The sequence below is a fragment of the Nothobranchius furzeri genome, chromosome 3, assembly GCF_043380555.1.
Source record: "Nothobranchius furzeri strain GRZ-AD chromosome 3, NfurGRZ-RIMD1, whole genome shotgun sequence".
In the NCBI taxonomy this organism is placed as follows: domain Eukaryota; kingdom Metazoa; phylum Chordata; class Actinopteri; order Cyprinodontiformes; family Nothobranchiidae; genus Nothobranchius; species Nothobranchius furzeri.
This window is the reverse complement of record NC_091743.1, coordinates 54,685,592-54,713,339: the sequence shown is the minus strand read 5'-3', so window position 1 is coordinate 54,713,339 and position 27,748 is coordinate 54,685,592. Positions and strand designations below refer to the sequence as shown.

The 27,748-nt window shown below is 42.0% G+C and overlaps 1 protein-coding gene across 1 annotated transcript in view; it reads left to right on the top strand.

The window, feature by feature from the left end:
* Window positions 1–27,748, top strand: part of cita (citron rho-interacting serine/threonine kinase a) — a 43,307-nt gene that overhangs the window by 9,838 nt on the left and 5,721 nt on the right. The window contains exons 11-40 of the mRNA XM_070549338.1: window positions 5,443–5,548; window positions 6,166–6,309; window positions 6,450–6,569; window positions 7,458–7,628; window positions 9,676–9,729; window positions 10,049–10,102; window positions 13,412–13,510; window positions 13,706–13,846; window positions 13,987–14,115; window positions 14,453–14,548; window positions 14,817–14,933; window positions 15,832–15,941; window positions 16,197–16,371; window positions 17,236–17,433; window positions 17,775–17,828; window positions 18,013–18,210; window positions 18,420–18,613; window positions 18,708–18,843; window positions 19,392–19,496; window positions 19,623–19,763; window positions 19,991–20,098; window positions 20,237–20,429; window positions 23,224–23,385; window positions 24,075–24,098; window positions 24,617–24,754; window positions 25,974–26,154; window positions 26,259–26,350; window positions 26,673–26,777; window positions 26,860–27,029; window positions 27,416–27,460. Coding sequence (XP_070405439.1) covers window positions 5,443–5,548; window positions 6,166–6,309; window positions 6,450–6,569; window positions 7,458–7,628; window positions 9,676–9,729; window positions 10,049–10,102; window positions 13,412–13,510; window positions 13,706–13,846; window positions 13,987–14,115; window positions 14,453–14,548; window positions 14,817–14,933; window positions 15,832–15,941; window positions 16,197–16,371; window positions 17,236–17,433; window positions 17,775–17,828; window positions 18,013–18,210; window positions 18,420–18,613; window positions 18,708–18,843; window positions 19,392–19,496; window positions 19,623–19,763; window positions 19,991–20,098; window positions 20,237–20,429; window positions 23,224–23,385; window positions 24,075–24,098; window positions 24,617–24,754; window positions 25,974–26,154; window positions 26,259–26,350; window positions 26,673–26,777; window positions 26,860–27,029; window positions 27,416–27,460 — 3,760 coding nt within the window. The remainder of the gene's footprint in view (window positions 1–5,442; window positions 5,549–6,165; window positions 6,310–6,449; window positions 6,570–7,457; window positions 7,629–9,675; window positions 9,730–10,048; window positions 10,103–13,411; window positions 13,511–13,705; window positions 13,847–13,986; window positions 14,116–14,452; window positions 14,549–14,816; window positions 14,934–15,831; window positions 15,942–16,196; window positions 16,372–17,235; window positions 17,434–17,774; window positions 17,829–18,012; window positions 18,211–18,419; window positions 18,614–18,707; window positions 18,844–19,391; window positions 19,497–19,622; window positions 19,764–19,990; window positions 20,099–20,236; window positions 20,430–23,223; window positions 23,386–24,074; window positions 24,099–24,616; window positions 24,755–25,973; window positions 26,155–26,258; window positions 26,351–26,672; window positions 26,778–26,859; window positions 27,030–27,415; window positions 27,461–27,748) is intronic.

Below are 27,748 nucleotides of genomic sequence, written 5' to 3'. Positions count from 1 at the left end.
AACCAAAAAGGAAAATTAAATGATCCCGGTGTAACGCCTGATGACGTGTTAATTATGTGTTTAGAGAATTGATGTAATTGCTGTGTTTTTATGCATTTTATTAATTTATTTTTTCAAACACCAGTTGTGTCTCTTCATTGTTAATGACAAATTTTTCTTTGATTTCTCTTAACGGATTGGCACAAAACTATATTTTCGTATATATGTAATAAATGACAGATTTGTATTTATGTAACAATTTTTACTGCATATAATATGGACACAAAAAATACAAGCAGATAGTTAAGAGAATTGGATAAAAGCAACATTTGAAATTTAAATCAATGCAAAAAGAGAACCTTAAGATGGGCGAATCTAACATTCAGTGAATCACTGAAGAGATCTTGGCACCCTGATTCCCAGAGGAGGACTCTTCCACAGTCTGGGATCCAGGACAGTAATGCAGTCCCCTCTTGTTTTCTGTCAAGAGGGACGAACATCCAGAAAGCCTTGACCATTAGACGTCTAATAGGAATTTAATGAGTTAAAAGGTCGCTGAAGTGGGAGTCTGGACGATTATAACTTCATAGACAAGCAGGGAAATATTTAATTGAGTCTCAAATTTGTTAAAAAGCTGATATTGAGACCTAAGAACTGGGGTTGTAGCAAAGCAAAAATGGGTTTTAATGAACGGTATTGTAAGAGTTTTGGGCCACTGTTAACAGGAAACACAGTATTTAATTAAATAGAAGTAAAGAAAGAAAAGAAAACAATCTGTTCTGTAGCGCCTCAAGATAAAAATCATGAGGCGCTTCATAAAAAAGAGTAAAGTTAAAAGTGTTGCAACACAAAAAAAACCTTGAATTACCATATCAGATAAAAATTGCGATTTTTTTGTTGTTGAAAATCATTAAAGGGGCATTATGGAATTTGACAGCCAAAACATGTATAGAAATAATAAATTTCTTCTTCATACATTCTCCTGCAACGCCCTGGTCCTGTAGAATGAGCCCTGGCATTTTTACTGTGATTGCCTGTTTTTCTGTAAAATCACAGAAAAAGAGAGCTGCTCGGGTCGAGCAGGCTGCTTCATGTGCGTTCACGCTCGGGCATAGCCCGTAGCATTTGCTATCAGTAGCTTTAGCAGCAGAGAGAGAGGCAGTGCCACTTTGTCGCTGTTCCTAACGCCTAGTGACGAACCTAGCTACATTTCTGAGGACCCTTAGCTACTTTCTGTAGAACTTTCTTCTAGATATTTCCTGCAAATTAGCAGCAAAATAGCCATTTTCACTTCGAACCGTTCTTTGGTTTGATGTTGTTTCAGCTGTCATCAAGGGTATAAAAGGTACAGATACTGTGAATGTTACTGTAGTGTAGCTCACCTTGTAAGATGTCTGACTCCCATGCTGAAGACCTGGGTTCGATTCTGGGTGTGAACATAGTTCATTTAGAGTTTATTTTTTACATTAATGGTATATTTTTTTTACAGTAAGATGCCCAAATTTTTGAGACTCGCCGAACGGCATTAAATTCACGGATAAAAAAGATGTTGGTTCAACTTTCATTTTGGAACAATTTTTCAAGCAAGGGAAGGGAATGATCTGAGCATGCAGGAGGACTGACCCATCTTAAACCTTTGTCGGCTGTGCTGAAGAGAAAGGTACAGAACCAAGTTATTTAATTAATTAGCTGCGCGATCTCCTGTCCTCTGTCCTCCGGGCCACACACACACACACGGGACTGTCTCAGCTGTTATGTTCATTAAGGAGTGTGCACGTACAACATGTGCGCCTCGTGCACGAGCCTACTATTGAAGCTGCCGTTACGCTTTTGGCCTGAGGGGGCAGTCACGAGCATAAAAATTCAAAAGTCCGTAAAGTCCCTTTAAATTAAAACAGACTTAAACATGTTTATCAAATATAAATACGCGATTGAAAATGAACTGTGCAGTAGATTATTTAGCCTTATCAGCTTAATAGTTTGGGCCATTTTATCCCTTCAGGAACTTGATTTGGAGCAAAAACCAGAACATTTGTTTTCCTGTGTCATAGCTGAAAATAAATAAATTATCCATTTTTAAATTTCAGCCAGGAAGATGTGTAAAATGGTAAATGGCCTGTATTTGATATAGCGCCTTCTAGAGTCCTAGAACCCCCCAAGGCGCTTTACAACACAATCAGTCATTCACCCATTCACACACACATTCACACACTGGTGGGGATGAGCTACAATGTAGCCACAGCTGCCCTGGGGCGCACTGACAGAGGCGAGGCTGCCGAGCACTGGCGCCACCAGTCCCTCCGACCACCACCAGCAGGCAATGTGGGTTAAGTGTCTTGCCCAAGGACACAACGACAGCGACAGACTGAGCGGGACTTGAACCAGCAACCTTCCGATTACGGGGCGAGCACTTAACTCCTGTGCCACCGTCGCCCCGTGTAGTGTAGTAACAGGTAAGATCCGTGTAACAGCTCTGTTTTCGTCATCAGTAGGCTTTGTGAATCAAGATGCAGATTGTTTTTATAACAGTGATGGCACTATTGGGTTTCTGGCAATGGCCTAAAATAAGATTATAGGGAGCCTAAGACACGCCCATCTACTTCCAGAACATGGTTCCTCAGAAGAACGAAAAAATGAATACAAGTCAATGGGGCTAAAAAACGCTATTTTATAATTCCGCTTGTTATGCACCATGGATTCCACATATGATGTCCGTGAATTTTAAAGATGCATTTTGATGCCAAAAACACGCTTATTTTTGAATGGGGGAAACATTATTTTAGGTTTTATATGAAAATAAGTCCAGGACAACAAATGCGCTTCATTGAACCAGACACGAAGAAAAACAGAGGTTCAGCGAACTTCAAATCCTTCTTTCAGGAGGAAAGAACCACCATAAATCTGGCCATGTGGTAAGTAGCAGCTACGCTAGGGGAGAGGAGATGATGTGGTTGCATCATATATCCGACGTCTGATTCGTAGTCATGCAACAAATCAAGTTGATAAATCTCAAAGTAAGTGACTGGTGTGGTAGAAACACACTTCATTACTTGTCATTTAAATAGCAGTACAACATACGTGCGATCCAGGGCGTAGGGCAAAGCAGATTAGAAAATGGCTCTTTTAGCTCCATTGACTTGCATTCATTTTTTTGTTTTTCCGGGGACCCGTGAGCTGACCGAGGGAAACTTAGGAGATAATATTGTTCCAAGCACAGATCCCTCAGGCACCCCGCAGCTCAGAGATGCTAAAACTGCAAAGTGTTGTTGAAAGCCACATAACCACCAACTGAACTGGTGAATCGTTGAGAATAGCATTAGCAGCAAACACAGCCAAAGAAAATCTAAAACTACTAAAATTACTTTTTAATAGGATCTAAGTCCACCACAATATGATTAAGAAGTGCAGTCAGTCACTTTGGTTTTTTATTCTGATTACAAAAACATTCTGAAATGTGTTGAACGTCATATTCTTCTCCATGGACTTTTTTTAACCATACTGTGTAAAGAAAATGATAATTAAATTGGCAAAAGGAAGCAAAATGATGAATGAAGCAACAGACACCATGTGCACTGTAGTTGCATTAAATCAGTGGATCTCAGTTGTTTTTTTTTTTTTTTTTTTGCCTACTGATGGTTTGGGTTGACAACAGGATCAGTTTTGACAGTCTGGTGCGACACCTAACTCTCGATAAGATATGTTAACAGCTCTATCAGAATGCTCTGAATGATGCCAGATGGCTTTAGCAGCTCTAAAGTTGTATTCCACGTCCTCAGAGGATGCGTTCTAATTATTTAACTGACAGTTTTACCCTCGTCTTATGCTATTACAAGGTTTAGGATTTCTGTTTGGAGGAGCATGTTGGCAGCTAATGGTGAGATTTTGGAGAAATCTCTTAGGACGCGCACAAGCTTTCTTATGTTTTCAACGGAGTCCTCGATCTCCCTCACAGTGTTACTACTAGGCCAGTAGCTCTGCTCACGTACAAGAGAGACTTCTCCACTGAAACATGACTCGTTCTTTTTGGAGATTTTAGGTGCAGGTCTCAATAAGAATGTGCATTTGTGTCATTTAAAAGTGCCATATTGGCAATTGGAAGGAAGGAGAAGGGATGTTGTATAAAAGCAGCAAACTACTTCTCAACTGTTGCTTATTTTTCTCCATCGTTATATAATTTCTCAAAGAATGAATGTTTCTCAGATTTCTTTAACATTATTTTTCCATTAATGTTTTGTTTACAGTAAAAAAAACGCTCCATCATTCTTACTCGTTTCTTGCAAATAAAATCATATTTCTAGTTACCTTTTATTCTCTGCATATTTTTGCAGTTACTGATGTTATATTGCATTTATAATGTCTGTTTGACTGGTTGCACCGAAGATTGTTCCTCTGCAGTTCAAAGAAATGACAAACCTCAACCACAGAGTGGTCTGAAGTGTTTTTTTCCTGTCCTTTTCTTTACATGATGTTCACAACTACCAAAAATACTTAAACTTTTTTCATTCTTAAACTGTTATCTGCTTCAATTTCAGATAAAATAAGACTTAGAATGTGTTTGGAATAAATCTCCATCTTTTTATAGTTTGGCAGTTTTATGAAAAGAAACCTAAATTGAAATGAATCGTCTAGCTCAGCCCAAAACTCCCCAGCTGGAGGGCTCAATCCATCTTATCTGTGCAAAGCTCATCTTTATTTATTTAACTAAAGAAGAGGCTGAATTAGGACGTCCAAAATGGTTTCTCCTTTCGTTTTAGGTTTAGGTAAAAAATTTAATTTGGAGTGTCTCCCTATTCAATTGTGATTCTTGTAAAAAAAATAATTGTGTGTGTGTGTGTGTGTTTGTGTGTGTGTGTGTGTGTTTGTGCGCGTAGGTGGTATAGGGGTTTTGAATATGTGTGCCGTCCATAAATGCATTTCAGGGGGAGGTTAGCACAGAGACAGCAGTGTTTGCCTTTGTGATTATTTTTAACACTGTGACTCAGACGGAGTCAACTTTATTTAAGATCTCTGTGGTATTTGTAAACTCATTCATACATTTCATTTATTTTTTAATCTTTTCAGAGTTGCCTTGTTATGAGAAGGTTGGAAATTTAATGTGTTTACTACATAGAAATAAAAAGGAGATGTCTCTGCATAAACAGGAAATCTGTGTGTATCAGGATCAAAGTTGACCCTGCCCAGCAAACGGCACAGGGTGAAAGCTTCATTAATATTATTTTGTGAGAAAAAGCGCAAATGATTCTAGTCCCACACTGTTATTGGGTGAATCATGCCACTCCTGGTTTAACAGGTTCACGCAGTCCACTTTGATTTGATGTCTTCTGACCACTCTTCTTTCTTTTTAAGCTTAAGTGATCATAATTAATGCAGCTCTGACTTGCCTGTGTAAACTTTGAACATATAAGCTGGCAATAACAAATTCTAACATTTCACCATTCTGACAGTAGGATGTTCTCTCCTCAGGTCAGTGTCTCCAGGCCTAAACTCTCCTGCTAAGACCAACTCTATGGAAAAGAAGCTGCATCTTAAAGGCAAAGAATTACAAGAAACTCAAGACAAATGCCATAAGGTGGGTGGGCACAGTCTTACGCTTTTATTCATGTTTTATCCTTATTAACAGATCTCTGTCACTACAGTTTTCATTAACTTGTTGTCTTTGGAAGCTTATATTCAGAGTTTCATCTGCCTGTGATTGATTTTGACTACTCTCAATAAGCCCCTTTTCCCGAAATGATTATTAAACGCTTCTGTTTGGAAGAAAGAATTTTACACAGACTTAATTGTTTATTGGAAACTGTAAAAATCTATTTTCATTTAATCATTTTGGGTTTTATTTCCAGACTTGTTGTGTTTAAATTGGCAGGCTTGCTAAAGAGCGATCAAGAAAGCTTCTGTTGGTGCTCTAATAAGCCAAGATAATCTTCCTGTTTGTACAACATTACAGCTTCATGATTCGAGGCTTCCATGGTAGAGTGATGGGTCTGAGAAATCAGCTATAATCTGAATCTGAATCCGTTATACTGGCCACGTGTCCCTTGGCATACGAGGATTGTGCTGCTTGTTTATGGCGATCCTACAGTACGAGCTTTAGCTCACACAGACAGAACACCAAAAGGCTTTTGATGCCATAAATTATCCATTTCTTGAAGGTACTGAGTAAGATGATTTTTTCTTTGACGTATATAGATGGAGCAGGAAATCTCCAGGTTCCAGCGTAAAATGACTGACCTGGAGTCGGTCCTCCACCAGAAGGATGTGGAGCTGAAAGCCTCAGAGACACAGAGAAGCATCCTGGAGCAAGACCTCGCCACCTACATTACTGAATGCAGCGTGAGTCATACCAGCTTCTTTTAGTACAGTTCTGGGAAATGGTTGAACTCCATTGCAAAATATTTTCTTCCTTTTGCATCACTGTCCTCGACAATCTTTTAAAAAAGGTGCCAATTCAATTTGCACACGTGTGTCTGCAGAGCCTGAAGAGAAGCTTGGAGGAGGCGCGTGTGGAAGTCTCCAGAGAGGACGATAAGGCCATGCAGCTTCTGCATGACATAAGAGAACAGAGCAACAAGCTACAAGAGATTAAGGAACAAGTATGTCATTTCTCCCTCTTCTTTGTCTCATACTTACTTACTTGGGGAAATACACAAGGCTTCTGTCCTACTGAGACTTTTCTGTTTTTAAGCTGTAGCTGGTAGTGGAGTAACTAAGGAAGCAGTGTGATATTATTCCTTCTCAGTGTTGAACAGATGGGGCTTGCCCTCTTGAGTGCCCAGAACTCACAAAGGTCATCCCCGCAGATGTTATCCCTGTAAGGTTAAAAACCTTCAATGTTACTCAGGCGATCCACCCACCCTCACATGCAACAGTTTGATGACTTAAATGACTAATAAATACACACGTTTTTACAGATGGAAACCCTAAATAACCTTAGTAAAAGTTTGGTTTCATACAAAATGTCACCTGATGTCGTTGCTGGAGGATTTTCATCAGATTCTGAGTTTCTAGTGTTTCTATGTCTGCAGAGATTCTGACATATTCTAGTGTTGGGTTTCCTTCCACTTGGAGCTCTGCTATGTGAAGTTGTAATGTTTTATCTTTGAATTTGACATTTTTGCTGATAAATGGTAATTGGCACAGAGCATTGCGGTTTCGGGAGATCACAGCACAAAGAAACGGTGTCAGCAGATATGAGAAGTCTGTCGTTGTCTGAGCAGAGCTTGATTCAAACGCTGCCTGTCCCGTGTTGATATCTCAGTTTTAAACTGGCACCACAGCAAAGTGAACATTTAACAACTGCTTTGGCTCAGTCAGTTATACTCTTCACTGTATCTGTCTTTTTATACTCTTTTTTTTTTAACTTGGATTGTTTTACTTAAGGAATTACAAAATAAATAAATGAAGAAGAGTGATCGCCCCAAACATATGATATTAAGCTGCCACTCTCCAATGCATACTACTGATTCTATCGATGACCTCAGGAGTACCATGCCCAACTGGAGGAAATGCAGGTGACCATCAGGCAGCTGGAGGAGGACCTGTCCGCTGCTCGGCGTCGCAGCGACCTCTACGAGTCTGAGCTCAGAGACTCCAGACAAACAAGCGAGGAGCTCAAACGGAAAGCTGTGGAATACCAGCAGAGAATTCAAAAGGTACTTGAACTGTCTTACAGTTCGTTTTACAGAGGCAGATGTAGGCCTGGGACGATAACAAATTTTGCTGGACGATATATTATCCAACAAATTATTGACAATAAAAGATATTATTGTCGACATTATCGAGACCAAAATAACCACTTAAATAATGTTAAAGGGGCATTATGGAAGTTTGACAGCCAAAAAATGTATAAAAATAATAAATTTCTTGTTCATACATTCTCCTGCAATGCCCTGGTCCTGTAGAATGAGCCCTGGCATTTTTACTGTGATTGCCTGTTTTTCTGTAAAATCACAGAAAAAGAGAGCTGCTCGGGTCGAGCAGGCTGCTTCATGCTCGTTCACGCTCAGGCATAGCCCGTAGTATTTGCTATCAGTAGCTTTAGCAGCAGAGAGTGAGGTAGTGCCAACTGAGCGATTTTGTTGCTGTTCCTAACGCCTAGTGATGAACCTAGCTACATTTCTGAGGACCCTTAGCTACTTTCTTCTAGACATTTCCTGCAAATTAGCAACAAAATATCCATTTTCGCTCTGAACCGTTCTTTGGACGTTGTTTCAGCTGTCATCAAGGATATAAAAGCTACGGATACAAAAGACATTACCGGCGCTTTAGCTCACCTAGTTAGAAGACGGATTCCCGTGCGGAATATCTGAGTTTGAATCTAGATGTGAACTACATTTATTTAGAGTTTATTTTTTACATTAATGGTATACTTTTTTACAGTAAGATGTCCAAATTTTTATTTGAGACTCGCCGAACGGCATTGAATTCACAGATAAAAAAAGATGTGGGTTCAACTTTCATTTTGGAACAATTTTTCAAGCAAGGGAAGGGAAGCTCTGTGAAGCTGACGGACTGACCCATCATAAACCTTTGTCGGCTGTGCTGAAGATAAAGGTACAGAACCAAATTATTTAATTAATTAGCTGCGCGATCTCCTGTCCTCTGTCCTCCGGGCCACACACACACACACACACACACAGAGCTGACTGTCTCAGCTGTTATTTTCGTTCAGGAGTGTGCACGTACAGCATGCGCGCCTCGTGCACGAGCCTACTATTGAAGCTGCCGTTACGCATTTGGCCTGAGGGGGCAATCATGAGCATAAAAATTCAAAACTCTGTAAAGTCCCTTTAAAATGTCATAATAATGCAAGTACACCCTTTAAAATGCAAATACATAAACATAAACAATTAAACCTTTATTTAACTTAAGTGATATATTTTTGCCAGTAATTAAACATCTGAGCTCCGTTTGTTTCCTTTGAGGTCGTAGAGATCAACGTTATTGATTGTAGACAATGTCTGAAAATACCCATCTCTAGCCCCCTTCACAATTTTATTCCTGTAAGGGATGCGTTCATCCTTGTTCTTTTCATCCATCCTTTTTAACTCTCGTTCTTCAACTTCAGCTGCGGCTTCCCCTAGCCACACAAGTCTTACTCCTAAAATGGCGCTGAGGGGGATGTGATCGTCACGTGTCTGACAAAGACCGATGTATTGAGGGTGGAAAAATTATTGAGTTTGTTTTCATCTGTCGTACGATTGATTTGTTGATTATCGTTCCAGCCCTAGGCAGACATTTAGGCTGCTTATAACTAAAAATAATCTGATTAGTTGATGATGCTTTAGCTTATAATATTGTCTTAATGAAAAACTAAACTGTTTAAACAGAATAATAAGAAGGAAAGACGTGAGCCATTTAAAATTCAAAAGCACACGATATCCATACAAGCCAGCGCTCACGAAATTATTATTTTTTTTTCTATTCTGATTAATCCGCAACTGACTTAAGTGTGAGTAACATTAGAATTGTTTACTCCTTAGCATTTATATGAATGTCAGTAACAGCTATCTAATGCTGATGTGCTTTAGAAACCCCCTTTGGAAAGGAACTCCTTGTCTGACCTGGAGAACCAACACTTAACTTTTTTATGCCCTAAAAGTTTGTTGTTTTTAAACCAGATGTGGTTTCTAAGAAAACTTCTGGGCAAACAATGACTTCTGGGCATTGATTAATCCTCTCAATGTTTATTATATTTAGGCTAAAGAACAGGGAAAGGCTGACGTGGAGGAGCTTCTCTCCAAACTTGAGAAGGTAAAGGAAAAAGACACCTTTTCTGTTTAACAGAAGTTTTTGTTATGTTGGATAAGTCTGATCACTGGTTGTGTGGTAGAACTGTTCTCTCCGGTTCCCCTCCTACTGACCAAGAACATGCATGTTGGGTAACAACTGTTGATTAGGTCTCAATAAGTGTGACTGTCTAAACATGTCCATTTGATGGGCATGCGACTTGTTCAGAATTTACCCCACCTTCCACCTGGTCACTGCAGGAGATGGACACCTGTGACCCTTACAGGAAGAGATGATTACAGAAGACGAATGAAAGTTTGATCAGTTTTCTTTTTTATTTTAGACAAACTCTGAACAGCAGGTGAAAATTCAAGAACTTCAGGACAAACTGTCCAAGGTAAATGTTAATAACCACTGTCATTGTGTATTTCTTACTTTGTCACAAACAAACCCTTTTATTTTATCTAATGACTGATTGTCGTCCTCGTCGTCGTTTTCCTCCACTTATCTGGGTCCGGGTCGCGGGGGCAGCTTCCCAACTAGAGAGCTCCAGACCGTCCTCTCCCCAGCCACCTCCACCAGTTCCTCCGGCAGGACCCCAGGGCTTTCCTGGACCAGATTGGAGATGTAACCTCTCCAACGTGTCCTGGGTCGACCCGGGGGCCTCCTGCCAGCAGGACATGCCCGAGGCGTCCAGGAGGCATCCTGACCAGATGCCCAAACCACCTCAACTGACTCCTTTCGATCCGGAGGAGCAGCGGTTCTTCTCCTGAGTACCTCCCGAATGTCCGAGCTCCTCACCCTATCTCTAAGTCTGAGCCCGGCCACCCTACGGAGGAAACTCATTTCGGCCGCTTGTATTCACGATCTCGTTCTTTCGGTCATTACCCAAAGCTCATGACCATAGGTGAGGATTGGGACGTAGATCGACCGGTAAATCGAGAGCCTGGCTTTCTAGCTTGGCTCCCTCTTCACCACGACAGATCGGCTCAGCGTCCGCATCAATGCAGACGCCGAACCAATCCGCCTGTCGGTCTCCCGATCCCTCCTACCCTCACTCGTGAACAAGACCCCAAGATACTTAAACTCCTCCACTTGAGGTAGGACCTCTCTCCCGACCCGGAGTTAGCAAGCCACCCTTTCCCGGTCGAGAACCATGGTCTCAGATTTGGAGGTGCTGATCCTCATCCCAGCCGCTTCACACTCGGCCGCGAACCTAACCAGCAAGAGTTGAAGGTCAGAGCTGGATGAAGCTAGGAGGACCACATCATCCGCAAAAAGCAGAGACGAGATTCTCCTGCCACAAAACTTGACACACTCCACACCACGGCTGCGCCTAGAAATTCTGTCCATAAAGGTTATGAACAGAATCGGTGACAAAGGGCAGCCCTGGCGGAGTCCAACCCTCACCGGGAACAGGTCCAACTTACTACTGGCTATGAGGACCAAACTCACGCTCCTCTGGTAAATGGACTGAATGGCCCTCAACAAAAGGCCACCCACCCCATACTCCTGGAGCGTCCCCCACAGGGTGCCCCTGGGGACACGGTCATAAGCCTTCTCCAAATCCACAAAACACATGTGGATTGGTGGTTGGGCAAACTCTCATGCCCCCTCCATCACCCTTGCAAGGGTATAGAGCTGGTTCACAGTTCCACGGCCAGGACGAAAACCACATTGCTCCTCCTAAATCTGAGATTCAACTATCGATCGGACCCTCCTCTCCAGTACCTTGGAGTAGACCTTTCCAGGGAGGCTGAGGAGTGTGATCCCCCTATAGCTGGAACACACCCTCCGATCACCCTTCTTAAAGATGGGGACCACCACCCCAGTCTGCCACTCCACAGGAACTACCCCCGATGACCACGCAATGTTACAGAGACGTGTCAGCCACGACAGCCCTACCACATCCATAGCCTTGAGATACCCAGGATGACTCTCATTCGCCCCCCCGTGCTCCGCTGCTGTGTAGTTGTTTGACTACCTCAGCAACTTCTGCCCCCGAGATGGGACAGTCCATCCCCAGGTCTCCCGGCTCTGGTTCCTCCTCGGAATGCGGAAGGTGGGATTGAGGAGCTCCTCAAAGTATTCCTTCCACCGCCTGACTATAGCCTCAGTCAATGTCAGCAGTTCCCCATCCCCACTGTAAACAGTGTGAGCGAGTTGTTTCCTCCCTCTCCTGAGGTGCCGGACAGTTTGCCAGAACCTCTTTGGCGCCAATCGATAGTCTTTCTCCATGGCCTCACCAAACTCCTCCCACGCCCGAGATTTTACCTCGGCAACTGCCACTGCTGCACCCCGCTTGGCTATCCGGTACCCGTCTGCTGCCTCCGGAGACCCACAGACCAGCCACGCCCTGTAGGCCTCCTTCAGCCTGACGGCTCCTCAAACCTCTGGTGTCCACCAGCAGGTACGGGGGTTGCCACCACGACTGAGACCGGCCACCTTGCGACCACAGCTAGCAACAGCCGCCTCAACAATCGCAGAGTGGAACAAGGCCCACTCGGAGTCGATGTCCCCCACTGCTCTCGGGACGCGATGAAAGCTCTGCCAGAGGTGGGAGTTGAAGACCGTCCTGACAGGTTCTTCTGCCAGGCGTTCCCAGCAGACCCTCACTATGCGTTTGGGTCTGCCAGGTCTACGCGGCATCTTCCCCTGCCATCTGATCCAACTCACCACCAGGTGGTGATCAGTTGACAGCTCCGCTCCTCTCTTCACTCGGGTGTCCAAAACCTACGGCCGCAGGTCAGATGATAAAACTACAAAGTCTATCATCGACCTGCGACCTAGGCTGTCCTGGTACCAAGTGTACCGATGGGCATCCTTATGTTCGAACATGGTGTTCGTTATGGCCAAACTGCGACTTGCACAGAAGTTCAATAACGAAACACCACTCGAGTTCAGATCAGGCGGTCCGTTCCTCCCAATCACACCCCTCCAGGTCATGCTGTCATTGACCCTGTGAGCACTGAAGTCCCCCAGCAGGACAATGGAGTCCCCTGATGGAGCACTATCTAGCACTCGTCCCAGGGACTCCAAAAAGGGTGGGTACTCTGAACCGATATTTGGAGCATAAGGACAAACAACAGTCAGGACCCGTTTCCTGACTCGAAGGCGCAGGGAAGCAACCCTCTCATCCCCCGGAGTAAACCCCAACACACAGGCAGAGAGTCTTGGGGCTAACAAAAAGCCCACCCCAGCCCTCCGCCTCTCACCCGGACCAACTCCAGCAAAGGAGAGTGTCCAACCCCTCTCAAGGACTTGGGTTCCAGAGCCAATGCTATGCGTCGAGGTGAGTCCGACTATATCTAGCCGGTACCACTCAACCTCTGCCACAAGCTCCTGCTCCTTCCCCGCCAGCGAGGTGATGTTCCATGTCCCAAAAACCAGTTTCCTTGTCCGGAGATCGGACCGCCAAGGCTCCCACCTCGGTCTGTCACCCGATCCACACTGCACCGGACCCTTCATGTTCCTCCTGCGGGTGGTGGGTCCACAGTTGGATGAGCCCATGTATCCGGTTCGGGCTGGGCCTGGTCGGGCCCCATGGGTGAAAGCCCGTCCACCAGGCGCTCGCTCACGGGCCCCAACCCCAGGCCTGGCTCCAGGGTGGGACCCCGGTAACACTCCGGGCCGGGTACTCCGACTCTTTGTTTTTACGTCCATGAAAGATCTTCTGAACCTTTCTTTGTCTCACCCTTTACCTAAGGCCCATTTGTCATGGGAGACCCTACCAGGGTTACAAAGTGCCCCAGACAACATAGCTCCTAGGATCATTAGGACACTCAAACTCCTCCACCACGACAAGGTGACGGTTCAAGGACTGATCGTTTTAAATATATTTTTACAAATGTTCTACATCGTTTTGTAAGAAGTAAGGAGTTTTTTATAGTTTGAAGCTACTATTTATCCCTTTATATTCCTTGGGTATAAATCAACCTGGCACATTGAGAAGTTTGTCCTGGGATCCAATAATAACCTTTGACCTTCTTAATTGCCTCAGGCAGTAAAAGCGAGCACTGAAGCCACCGAGCTTCTGCAGAATGTCCGACAGGCCAAAGAGCGGCTGGAAAGAGATCTGGAGCGCCTGCGAGGGAAAACTGACTCCAGCGATACTTTAAAACGTCGCCTGAGGGAGACCGAGGTACCAGACTAAACACACCATATTAAACAAAATGCATCAATATTTGTTTTGTGGCTTTTATGTCGTAGTAAATGAGCAGCGGCTGCAAGGAGGACTTTGATATGAAATTCATCTTGTTTTGTTCTCTTTTGTGGTGTAAGCAGGAGGGCAGGAAAACTCTGGAAAACCAGGTGAAGAGGCTGGAAATGGTTGAGCGGCGAGAGAATAAGCTCAAAGATGACATTCAGACCAAATCCCAGCAGATCCAACAGATGGCTGAAAAGATCCTGGTGAGCGAGCTACAGATAAGACTCATTAATACTCAGCTCAACCCCACCCCTGATTTCCCCACTGCCCTGTGCCCACTCCTTCCACTCATCCAACCATAAAACTATAGCTGCCCTCATAGTCCTTAGAGACCACACATACACACTTCTCTTTAGAGGGCAGTCTCACTCTTTCATTGTCATCCATGCTTTTTACTGTAGCCAACATGAGCAGACACCGCTACAGTCACCTTGTGGATTTCAGGCTTTTCAATGCAAGTGTCTTTATTTTTTTAATTGATGGCTACGTTGAGTTTTTGTATAAAATTTCAGGATGTTTGACATGTCTCATGTTCTTCAGGAGCTGGAGGAGAACCTGAGGGAGGCCCAGTCAACCGCTCAGAGGATGGAAACGCAGCTTGTTCAGAAGGAGAGGCTTTTTGAAGATAAGATCAAGGTGGGTCATCTTAATGTTTTTCATGAAGTCACCCCTCGCCAGTCATGACACATTAAATCTGTGTTTCTGCTGAAGGAAGTCAGAGCTGTTGCGTGTTTTTACAAAAACAACCAACAGCACTAATTAAAGTTTCCTTACTGCTTTGTACATTTACAATCTTGTCACGAAGGATCGCTTTATCTTGGAGCAAATTACTGGTTACAGCCCAAGTGTGAATTTGTTAAATGAAGTCTGACACGTCTGATGTTGGTGGGCTCTGACCGATCAGGTCCTGGAAACGCAGATGAAGGCGGACCTGACAGAGAAGGAGAGCCTCGAGACGAAGAGGGCACAGCAGGAGGAGGAGTCAAGGGAGAACTGTAAACTCATCAGTGAACAGAAAGCAGTAAGTCAACAAGACCTTTTAATTATTGTCTGAAGTAAGACACAAAGCTCATTTGGATTTCTTCTGATTTCTTCATTTTTCCTTTTGCCTGGTGTGACTGTGTTGAAATGTACTTTAGAAGTAGACCAGTTAGTTTAGCAGATATTTTTATTACTCTGTGAAGCCTGGGATTAAGCCGTCTAATCTGGTTAATGTGTTAGATTGAAGCCGTTAAGGAACATTTAGAGGTATTTATCTGGCCATGATGGTAAACATGTCAGGCAACACCTAAATGGATCCTGAAAGGATTTTGTTTAACTAAAATCAGGGTCAATCAGCTTAATGGGATATTTACTTACCCGCGCTCAATAGCTTCCTGAACAGCCTCTATTTGAATAAATAGCATCAGCATAAGCCTTGACAGCCAAGACCAAAGCACCCCCTTGAAGCAGTTCAAATTCCCAGAATTTCCCGACCGTCCATGCAACGATTTTTATTCCAGATTACATTTATATGGGATTCCAAGATTATTAACAGGAGTGAATGTCCACCAGCTGCAGCTAAATGTGGCTCCTCCAGTGCAACCAGGGGTCAGAAATCACTGTATAACATGAAACTAGTAACACTGTAAAGGTTTAGTAAATGTTTGCATGAACCAATGAGAATTAGTCCGGAGCTATTTCAAAAGGGCAGCTGTCTAGTTTGGTCTTACAAGACAACTAGTTTATTTCCATTTCTCTGAACATAAGCCATTCAGGACATCCATCTACAAGCTGTAAGATGGTTGTTATTTATAGATTTTACCAGAAATTGTACTTCGGTTCAATATATCCCTTTAGATATCTGTAAAGTTCCTGACAGGTCTGGTAATAACAAAAACAAACATATTGGGTCGTTTTTATGTTTTCTCCTCCAACAGACCATCAATGCTATGGATTCCAAGATGAAGAACCTGGAACAGCGCATAGCTGAGCTGTCAGAGGCTAATAAGCTGGCCGCTAACAGCAGCATCTACACCCAGAAGAATATGTACGCAAACTGCCCCCCAAAAGCCCTTATACACATTTTGACTTTAATTGCTTCATTAGCTTGTTCAACATTTTCATGCACAGTGGCTGGATTATATTTAGCATATGTGTCAACTGTATTTTCACTTGGTTTAATTAGATTAAAAACTGTTTTAACTCACATTAAGTCAAACTATTCTGATAAACAATGAATACTTGTTGTGGATTCTATTGTTCCTTTTTAAGTAAAATGTGACATTTCTTTTTGGGGTGTCAGGAAAGCCCAGGAGGAGATGATCTCAGAACTCCGACAGCAAAAGTTTTATTTGGAATCTCAAGCAGGTAAGCTTGAGGCCCAGAATGCCAAACTAGAAGAACACCTGGAGAAGATGAGTCAGCAGGAGCAAACCAGGAGAAGCCGGCTGATGGAGCTGGAGAGCCGGTTACGGGAGGTGAGGCAGCAGGAGGCAAAGAGATGGTGCTGAATCGATAAAGATCAAGATTAAGTAATTCACTTAAGCCAGCACAGATTCTGCCTGACATCATTACCATCAGGAAAAGGGATTAAGGCAGCTGATCAGCAAGCTAGCTTAGGCAGCTTTCATATACGCAGCTAATTAAATACAGGTCTAAAAATGGCAGCCGTACCCAGATTACTAAGGATTTTCTTTATTCTTGTCCAGCGAACGGTATACTCTTCATATCTGATAAAGCAGTAAACTCAGTTCTGGAGTTTTACATAAATCTGTTTCAAAACTAAAAATCTATTATGCCTCATGCAAATCAACATTATAAGACCCATTTTGACATGAGGACTGCAGTCTCTCCTTTTTCTTGAGTTTGTCTGCTGATGTTCCTGGTTGACAGCCTGTTGTCATGTTTCTACCTCCTCACACTCTTAACCACTGAGACGTGATATACAGATTGGCACTAATTGCTGGCCTCAATGTCCCCTAACACACACACACACACACACACACACACACACACATGCACACATGCACTGTTTTCGCACATAAACATATGATGTACCATCAAATATAATTGGCTATTTGGTTTCATTTACACAGCATCTAAATGCATCTGGATATGTTGGAGCATAAAGTGGTTATGTAATTCTAAATCTGACTGAACTAGTGGCTTGATGTCCCTAATTAAGCTCCTTATTTTATTTTTCTTTCTGTTTGACTCCAAAATCTAAAGATTAAATAAACTGGGATGTATATATTTTTTTACCAACCATGGTACTGTTGTTTTAAATCACCTGGTTTAATATTATAAAGTCACCAGTCTCTCGAACTTTCTTCTGCTTGCAGATGGGCCTAGAACATGAAGAAGAGAAGCTGGAGATCAAAAGACAGGTGTCTGAGTTGACCTTGTCTTTGCAAGAGCGTGAGTCCCAGATCAGCAGTCTGCAGGCTGCCCGCCTTGCTCTGGAGAGTCAGCTACAGCAAGCTAAGACCGAGCTGGAAGAGACTACTGCTGAGGCTGAAGAGGAGATCACCGCACTGAGGGTAGGAGGGGTTTACACATTCAAAATGCTTTCAGAGATGGTTCTGATCTCTTCTGTCCTGAGTTGGAAGCAATCGTTCCAGAAGTGTTGGCGTGTTAGTTGCAAGTTTGCAAATGGTTAGACTGTCACTAAGTTTTTTTCATGTTTGGAGAGATGAGATGAGGTAAAATATCCTAATGAGGCATGTTTATTGTTATTGTAGATGTAGTCCAAATATGCATGCATTTTTAACATTGTTTATCTTTTAAAACTGTTGTAGAAATGCGTCATTTCTTATAACATGTTGTAATTAAACTTTGTTTTGTTTTTGCTTTTTATTTGCTCCTGATCTGATTCTCGCAGAACCACAGAGATGAGATTCAGCGCAAATTTGATGCCTTAAGAGACAGTTGCTCAGTAAGTCTCTCTTCTCTTCTGTAAAACCTTCGATGGTGCAGGATTTCTAATTCCATTGTGAGAGTTTGTCTCCTCCAGATCATTTTGGTGAACTCGAATACAATAGCACAGCACATTACTGATTCCTTTGTGAGCCTTGACTGTTTTGCTAAGCTAACCGCTCTGCCTGTTTGTTTTGCCTCAGGTGATCACTGACCTGGAGGAGCAGCTTACCCAGCTGAGTCAGGAGAACGCCGAGTTGAACCGCCAAAACTTCTACTTGTCAAAACAACTCGATGAAGCTTCAGACGAACGGGAGGATAAGCTGCAGCTCAGCCAGGAGGTGGACCGCCTCAGGAGGGAGGTGGCTGACCGTGAGATGCACCTCAACAACCAGAAACAGGTATTAAACACTTTTCCTCCGATAGTAGACAAGGTGCAAAGATGTTCTCAGCAATGCAATTAAAAGTAGCTGAGCCCACAAAAATGACATGTTATTAAAATAGCTACATGTCATTTAAACCATGTGAAACTGCAGGCAATAATCATGTGGTGCTGCCAAAAGCTGTGAAAGATGTTCCCTTGAGTCTGTCCTTTCGTTTCTGGTCCCAGAACATCGAGACACTGAAGACAACATGCAGCATGTTGGAGGAGCAGGTGGTGGAGCTGGAGTCTCTAAACGACGAGTTGCTGGAGAAGGAGAGGCAGTGGGAGGCATGGAGAGGTGCTCTGGAGGATGAAAAAACTCAAGCTGAAAGACGCACCCGGGACCTGCAGAGACTCCTGGATAATGAGAAGCAAAACAGGTAATATTTAGATTATTTTTATGCTTTAACAAACAATTGTAGCACATAAAACATTGCAGCAACGTGACATAATGTTTTGCTATTTTTCTTTTAGGCTTCGTGCGGAACAGCGCAGCACTGAGTCTCGACAGGCTGTAGAGCTGGCAGTCAAAGAGCATAAGGCAGAGATTCTGGCCCTACAGCAGGCTTTGAAGGAGCAAAGACTGAAGGCTGAAAGTCTTTCTGATACTGTGAGTTTGTCACATTTACCTTTAACCCTTCTTTACACTTCTGAATTAATCAAGATTAGTTTTATACGATAGAGAGAGTTCTAAACTAAGGCTTAAATGAAATTAAATAAAAATACACTACAACTTATAAGGGGCATAAAATGTTTCATGCAAATACTGTTTGTTCAAACTTCAGGTGAAATCCCTTAAATAGCTCAGACTGCAGAAGTCCAACAATGATGGAATAGATGAGAAACATAAAATATTTAAATCACTTTGTCACCTTTTGGGCCCTGAAAACTCTTTTCTTATTGCTTTTGCAGCACATTCCTAATTTTGTCATTTGTTATTGCGATTATTTATTTTTTATTTATTTTGCACTTGATACATTTTCACCAACATCTCAGACGGATGAAGATTACCTCTTTATTTGCCCGTCTCTAACTCTAGCTGTGAGTTTTTAAGGTTCCTGTAAGTTCAGCTTTCTCTGCCGCTGCAATCCTATTTTATAAAATGTGTTCATGGCTGGCTTGTGTCACCAACTGACACACACTCACATGTTATCACAGCTCAATGATCTGGAGAAGAAGCACGCCATGCTAGAGATGAACGCCCGCAGCCTACAGCAGAAACTTGAGACGGAGAGAGAACTGAAACAGAGGCTGATGGAAGAGGTATGAAGTATAATCAGGACGTCTGTTTGGGGTGCATCTCCATTTAATGCAATAGATTGTGTTACTATTCAGAAGTGGTCAAAATCAGGTTTTCTTTCTTGTTTTGATTAAATTGTGTCTCCACAGCAAGGAAAGCTTCAGCAGCAGATGGACCTCCAGAAAAGTCACATTTTCCGTCTGACTCAAGGTCTTCAGGATGCCCTCGACCAAACGGATATGCTGAAAACGGAGAGGACCGATCTGGAGTACCAGCTAGAAAATATACAGGTGTTTGGTGTATTTCCTTCATTTTCAGATGGAATACGGTGGTCTCTCAAGGGAGGGAAATTCTCCCAGTTATATATTAAAATTGTGTAACTGATGTTGGCAAGTAAAGGAGATCTCAGCTGGATGATGATGATAAAACCTGATTCATGTGTTCCCAAAGGGACTTCTCTTTTTAAGTTGTCTCCAGCATTTCCTTCTCTGAGCTTCCGATTTCCGTGCTGCTGTAGGCTGTATACTCCCATGAGAAGGTGAAGATGGAAGGGACCATCTCCCAACAGACCAAACTCATCGACTTCCTGCAGGCCAAGATGGACCAGCCCACCAAAAAAAAGAAGGTCTGGGAAAATATGTAGCAATTATGTACAAACCATATTAGGTTAATAATCGGCTCCAAGGGAAAGATTTTTACTGTAAAAACATTTGATCTAATGTATGAATTAGTACAAATTCATCACCGTTTTCTGCCTGTACAGGGTATATTTGGGCGGAAGAAGGAAGATGTCGGCACCACCACTAATGGAGCCTTGGCTCAACAGGCTCAGCCAGCTGTTCCCATGCAGTACGGTGACATGAAGCTGGCTTTAGACAAGGAGCGCTCAAGATGTTCAGAGCTAGAAGAAGCTCTGATGAAGATGAGGATAGAGTTACGAACTCTTAGAGAAGAAGGTAAGAACTAGACTAGTATGGGTTTTTCTATAGCTGATGTCAATATCTAGAGGTGAAGGTCCGCCAATGGCCGACGCTTCTGATTTTTTGGGGATGATTTTTAATAGCTGATATCTTTTTCTGCCTTATTTGCTAAAATGTCACTAATAATAACAGAGGATGTGTTTCTGAACTTTAATCAGATTTTGAACTCTGAATTTTATTAACTGTTAAATCTTAAATTTGTGCACTGTGTGATTGTATAACAATGAAACAAATCAATAAACTGAACAAGTATTAAATATAAAACGAGTAAATAAATAAAGAAGTTATAAAGGAATGTCAGTTCACAATAATGTTGGAGCATTTATTAAGCAGATGTTTCTCAGCAACATTAACATACATTTACATACAATTTGACAGCAGCATCGGGCTGCTCGCAGATGTGCCTGACTAAATCGGCTCTACTAAAGAGGTATATTGGCTGATCTCGATTTATATTAAAAAGCTAACTATCCTCTTTATAAAATTGTTAGGAAAGCCTGGGAAGATGACAGCCACAAAAAACCCAATCATCGATATACTTAATGTGGGGTTAGGAAATTGAGTGCTTTAAGAGCTCAATATATATTACCTCTACTTATGACCAATAAGCTGTGATGCTCTATCTAAATATAGAATATCAACCCTGCTTGGTCTTTACTGTGTTTATCAGAAGATTCTAGGATTCTTTATTCATTAAGGGATTATACACACTTCGTTTTGATTGAGAAAAGAGTCAGGTTTATAAAAGTAAGAATTTATTTTACAAACAATTAAAACATGACAGGTTAACTAAGATTTACTGTGATGGATGGAACTAGATGTGATGTATGAAACCTATGTGTGAATGCGATGTTATCAGAACTTCCGTATCTAGGAGAGCTGAGTTCTGGATGTAAAAGAATTTGGTTGCGTTAAGCTATGAAGTTGATTATTATCAAAAACACATCCGACGCAATCTGTCATGTCTACATACCCACTCGAAGATCCTCGTGATAGATCCGGAATGTCGAAGTCCTCGGACTTCCAGGCACCGAGGTCCGTAGAAGAAACTGCGGCACTACTAGTCCGGTCTTAGAGTTGTCTCCGGGTCACAACAGACGGATGGAACCGCGCATCTGGGACTCTGAAGGAGTCTAAACAAGATCAGCTTGTTCTGCAGGAACTGTTTGCTGTATCAGCTTCGCAGGTGCAAAAAGATTTTGACGACGTGTCAAAAGCTTTGATGGTTAAAGAGGATTTTGCTTCAGATGGCCGGTCTGAAGCTTTCTCTAGAACTGATGAATCACCAGAGTGATCCAGTTTTAATGTTCTCATGTTATGATTTGTGTAGCCAACCAGAGGTTGACAAGTTGAGGAATATTACCAAGACAACTTAGAAACATGCCTTCTTTGATCCGGATGCTCTGATCTGGGGTAAAGGACTATCTATGTGTCAAGCGTTTAACTTAACCTTACTTTGTCCTTGTGTGAGTGCAAATGGTTATGACCTTGTCATATAAACATGCTGAAACGTATTTCAATCACTGTAATCATAACATAACATTCATTTCAAACTTCAATCATTGAAGCACAGATTAATGAAAGCATTTCATTATTTTATAATTATTATAAGTAGCAATAAACAAAAGTTTATTTAATGATTATTAAAAGTTTTAAAAGTTCATATTTAATTTAAGGAATCATTCTTTGATTTAGCAACTAATCTGAGCTGCGAGTGTTCCTTATTTAGAGGCATGACGAATCCTGTAGGACAATAAGGGAAGCTTAAACCTTGAGGAGAGAACATTATTGTTGACTATACGTTTTAATGTGTTCAGAGCTGCAGAGAGGCTCTGAGCTCCAGCTGATGGGATGAAGGCAGGCTGATTTAAAGGGAACACATGCAGTCTCGTGTCTCCATTTTGACCAGATGTTGAATGGTCAAACTGTACCTAAAAACTGACCATTGCTGGACGTTTCTTAAGAAGTTTTGTCCCAGAGCTCTTCTGACACCAATTATTGAACACAAAATGAGTTCTGCATCAGATCCTGTTTGCTCATTTTGTTCCTCTGGGACTCTGGGCTTGTTTATTCATGTTGTATGGGAATGTCCTGGGCTTCAGGACCTCTGTGTTATAATGGTCTTGTGTCCCTTTCCCCCTGGATCCTGTTGATCACTTATTAATTGATGACTCGCGAGTATCGCGTACGGAGAAACCCCGAGGAGTCTGGCTTGCAGATTTGACTGCAATGAAGAAAATCATTGCTCAGGCAGAAAATGGCTAACAACTTGTTTTGTGCACTGGCTTCAAGTTTATATGAACATTGCCTATATGGAACTTTCAGTAGCAATGGTCAGTAATGCCACTTCAGATACCACGCGATCTTAGATGGACTTAAGAGGCTACTTTCAGATTAACGATACAATAGACTGACTGGTGAACACTGGAGAATGGGTGGATGATTTGGAGGTTAAGTATAATGTTATAAGTGGGAATGTTGTTCATGAGTGTGAAGTATGTTATATTAAATTCAATGTTTCTAATAAAAAATAATTCATGACAAAAGAAATGTGTTGCCTTGCAGCTAAGTAACAAAGACCATGTTACCTAAACTATGTGTTTTATTGCATTTACTACATTGAAACAAGGAGCCGTTACCTCTTTGCGTGGTTGGGCTTTTATTTCTCATTAAAATATTATGAGTTGTACAAAACTGATAATGGGACACATTGCATCAAATATTTTCCAGACATGGTTTTTAATTGTTTTGTTTTTTGGGGGTTACACAGCGGCTCATTTCAAAGCCCAGGAGCATGTGGCTCCTTCCACTCCAGCCCAGGCTCGGCACCAAATCCTCATGTCGGCCATCGTTAAATCACCAGAGCATCAACCCAACCCCAGCAGTCTACTGAACCCTTCCACTCGCTGCAAAGAGACCTCTACGCCTGAAGGTTGGTCGAATATGCAACACTAAAATATAAAAAAAAAACACTCTAATCAGGAATAGCTTGAACTCTTGATTTACAATTTTCCCTATAGGAACATTCAACCTGACGCTAACAAATGGACTCCTTGGTCACCTGTTTTGTTTGTGTTGTGTGTTTTGTGTGTAGTTTTTCAAAAGCTGTTTTCACAAAGCAGGTTTAGCAAGTCAAATAGTTTTTGGACAACACTCAGAATGTGTTAATCCAGGAATTCACTCCAGCAACATGAAGTACACAAAACAAAAACAAACCTTTTTTTATATTATTATTAAAATCGTAGCATTTTTAGTCATGTCTCAAAAAGCAGCGGCTGATTAAACCCACAGTGTTTCCATTTATCCAGGCTCACCTACATCATTAAGCCGAAACAAATGTTTAGAGTTGATCGCCATGGAAACTGAACTTTTTACACCTTATACTAGAACTGTCTGTTAGGTTGTGTCAGTGTAAAAATGCACTTACAAAATCCCCTCTGACACAAAAGTATCTGCATCGTGTGGAAGTGAAACGGTCAACACTGACTAATAAGAAACCATTTAGTCTTAAGCTGAACCCACTTTGTGAAGCAGGCTCGTACCGTCCCTGTGATGTTATTCACACTTAGCTTTTGTTGGACTGCCTTCTTCTTTGTGTCTCTTTCCTCTTGCTCCTCACAGAAAAGAGGAGGGTCACGTTTGAAAGTAAGTTAGCAGTCACTAGCTTGTGTTTACATTCACCAGAGCTCATCTCCCGGACATGCATGTGACCCTGTGCTGAAACCTGCCCATCATCACATCGGCTACGTGTTTTACTGTTTGTTGGCTCTCTGTAACTAAACCAGACTCTTTTCTTAATGCCCACCTTTGACATAATGTTCTTGTCTCTTTTCTCAATGTCTCATTTATGGAGTTGTGATATAGATACCCTAATTATCCTGCAGTATACTTTCTCTCTGAGGCATTTAATACATTTAATGCTTACTAGCATGTGCAATCAGATTTTGATTTGACCGTTTTAAGGTCCTGGAACGCTCATTTATACATATGCAATACCGGCAATTCAGATAATTTTCCCATGCTGCTTGACAATAATCCATCTAAGACTAGTCTTTGCTGGCTGCTGCAGTGATTAATCCCATAACTGACCATTACTGTGCCACATTTCACTCTCTTAGTAACTCTCGTCTCTGTGCACTTCTTCTACCCTCCTTTCGTTGCAGAGTTTGGACGTCGTGTGAAAGAAAGAATGCATCATAACATCCCTCATCGCTTCACTGTGGGCCTCAACATGAGGGCTGCTAAATGTGCGGTCTGCCTGGACACTGTTCATTTTGGACGACAGGCTGCCACTTGTTTAGGTCTGTATCATGCCCAGTGGGTGGGCAGATGGAATAGGGAAATATTTCTGAGGACATTTTATTGGCCAGGCACGACAAAGATGAAAAATTGTTCCTGTTACGGTCGTCAAATAGATGGATTAGATTTGTCTCTTGGGTCCTTTCCTGGGCCAATTTGATAAATTCTCAGATCAGTAGTGTATTTTTAGAATGAAACTCTTCTTGTTATAATGACTAATTAATTAATTATGAGAGCAGCAGAAGAAATTATTTGGGAGAATGTGTCATATTTAAAGGAACAATATGTGAGAAAACCCTACAGTGAAATAATCACAAAACAGTCTTAATGTATCAATCATGTTGGAAGGAAGGTTACAATGAAACAGATTAAATTCTCAGCCAGTTGGAGGGTTGTCGGTTTTTCTCCTTTTAAAAATGTTTATGATCAGTGAGCCTGTGAGGTACAGTGTCTGAGCTAATGCAATTCGACCCTGGCAGGCAGAAAGCTCCAGAGTTGTTTAAAGAGTTGTTTAAAGAACTTAATCCAGTAAACAGGAGCGACCCAGAAGTTATTCCTTGTACCTCTAAGAAGCCACAGCATCATTTTGCTTTATTTTTAAATCAGGTGAAGCAGGCTAGAGGCTAACGTTGACCTAACAATGCTAGTGGTAAATTAGAAGCAAATAGTCAACTCTAAAAATGTCTCAAGCTACTTTTTTAAACACCAAAAACTCGATATTACAATGAAAAGTTTGTGTGAAGAAGACAATAAGTCAATCGTGGTGTTTTACTTCCTTTAATGAGTCGTTCAGACCCATAGCAGCAAGATGGCAAACTACCACACTTCCTCTATCTGCGGGGAAGTCTTACCATAATAAGTGTAGTAATTGCTCCCTACCATAAAACATTCAAGAGAGCAAACACCAGATATAATTATGTATGTATCTACTTTTCAACTCACTGTTTATTACTCGTCTTCATTTGACATCTAGAATCTTCTGGTGCTGATCTGTAACACGCAACAGCCATGAAACTCATGGAACGGCAGCAAGAAAGCAACTTTTTGCTCAGAAAAATGGACTGTAGTAACTAAATTTGACCACAGGATGTCCTTACTTCATTCTTCTATATTGCTCCCTTACTTCTAAGAATACATCTGACGTGTAAAGGTTCCTTTACTTCTTTTATCTTCAAAAGGATTTCTAATAAGTGCTCTAATCAAGAGTTTGCTGTTTTGTAGAGTGCCACACCTTGTGCCACCCTAAGTGCTCACCATGTCTACCAGCCACCTGCGGTCTGCCAGCTGAGTACGCTACTCACTTTTCAGAGGCTTTGTGCCGAGAGAAGACCAACTCACCTGCACTACAGTTCAAAGAGGCCAGTGGGCATGTTCGCTTGGAGGGCTGGATGAAGCAGCCGAGGTACCAGTCTGCCACCGATGAAGTCTATCACAGGCATACTAAGCATGAGTTATAAACAACACTGTTACTGGTGTGGTTTTTAAGAATTGTATTTCTTTGTTTAGAAATGGAAAGCGTGGCCAGCAAGGCTGGGAGAGGAAATACGTGGTTCTTGATGGAACCAAACTGTCGATCTACGATAACGAGCCTAGAGAAGGTCAGTCCTCTTCTTGTCTGTCAGCAAAACGTCTCATGAGCCGTCAAATAAACTTTAATAAGACTAAGAAAACCGATTATTGGATGTAAACCTACAACTTATGGCGTCAACAGACCCTGTCTGGTCTTGCAATACATTGTGAGGAGCAACATTATTTAAATTTCCTTTTCTATACATAAAAACAATGTTAGCTTAAAACTCTGGCATGAAAGTCAGTGGGCGCTGCGCACTCCTTCAAGAATTGCAAGGGTTTTAAGTTGATGTTACGCGTTGCCCTATAAATCACAAAAAACTTCTAATGTATAAATATGTTCCTCTCTAGACTCTGTAAAGGCCGAAGAGGAGTTTGAGCTCTGTTTTCCAGATGGAGAGGTGACTGTTCACGGGGCTGTCGGTGCCTCTGAGCTGATCAACACTGCCAAGTCAGGTACAGAATCGGTAACAACGAGAATGCCACTCGGCATATCTGAGTCTGTCTTCTCTGAGGATCCATGTTTGTTCCTGTCCAGACATCCCGTATGTTTTGAAGCTGGAATCTCATCCCCACACCACATGTTGGCCAGGACAGACGCTCTACTTCATGGCTCCCAGCTTCCCCGATAAGCAGCGCTGGGTGGCGGTGCTGGAGTCTGTTGTGGCTGGTAGCCGTGGATCTAAAGACAGAGCTGAAGCTGATGCTGTAAGTGTCTTCACATTTAACACAAGTTCATTTCTTTTTGTTTCACGCTTTCAGGAGTTCCAAACTTAAACAGATTTTTTTATATATATAAGAGGTAGAACCACAGGCTATTGAGTCTTTACTACACATGTAATTAGTTTAAATAACAGCATAATTCAGTGGTTGTAGTTTTGCCTTAAATAAGATTGGTTAGATATGTTTAATGTTTTCATTCAACATCAGCCCGCACCTTCACTTCTTTTCTCCTCCTTCTCTTTCTCTGCATGTTCTCAATATTTACATCCCGTGTTTATTTGTCGTCTTCGTGTGATTAAACTGTGTGTGATTGTGTGTGACTGTGTGTGTGTGTGTGTCCATTCGACTTGATTATGTGGATCATATCATAGGCAGGTGTTTCTAAAAGACAGAAGAACCTATCTCCTCTGGTTCAGGTACAGTAAGAAGCTGCACGAATGCTTGAGCTCCAGTCGACCGACCGACAGAGCATGCATTAGCTGTTCACAAGTATGCATATGACACTGGTGCACGTTACTCAACAGAGTCCAGGGTCAGACAGTAAATGTGGTCAATGGGAAAGGCTGCCCTAAAAAAACTATTTATTTATAAACTGAATACATAGATATGTACTTTTAATGGTTTTACTTTATGAACTTTATTGCTAGTATTTACTTTTATTTAGGCTTTGAGTTATGACAACACTTAACACCCTCTGGGATTAA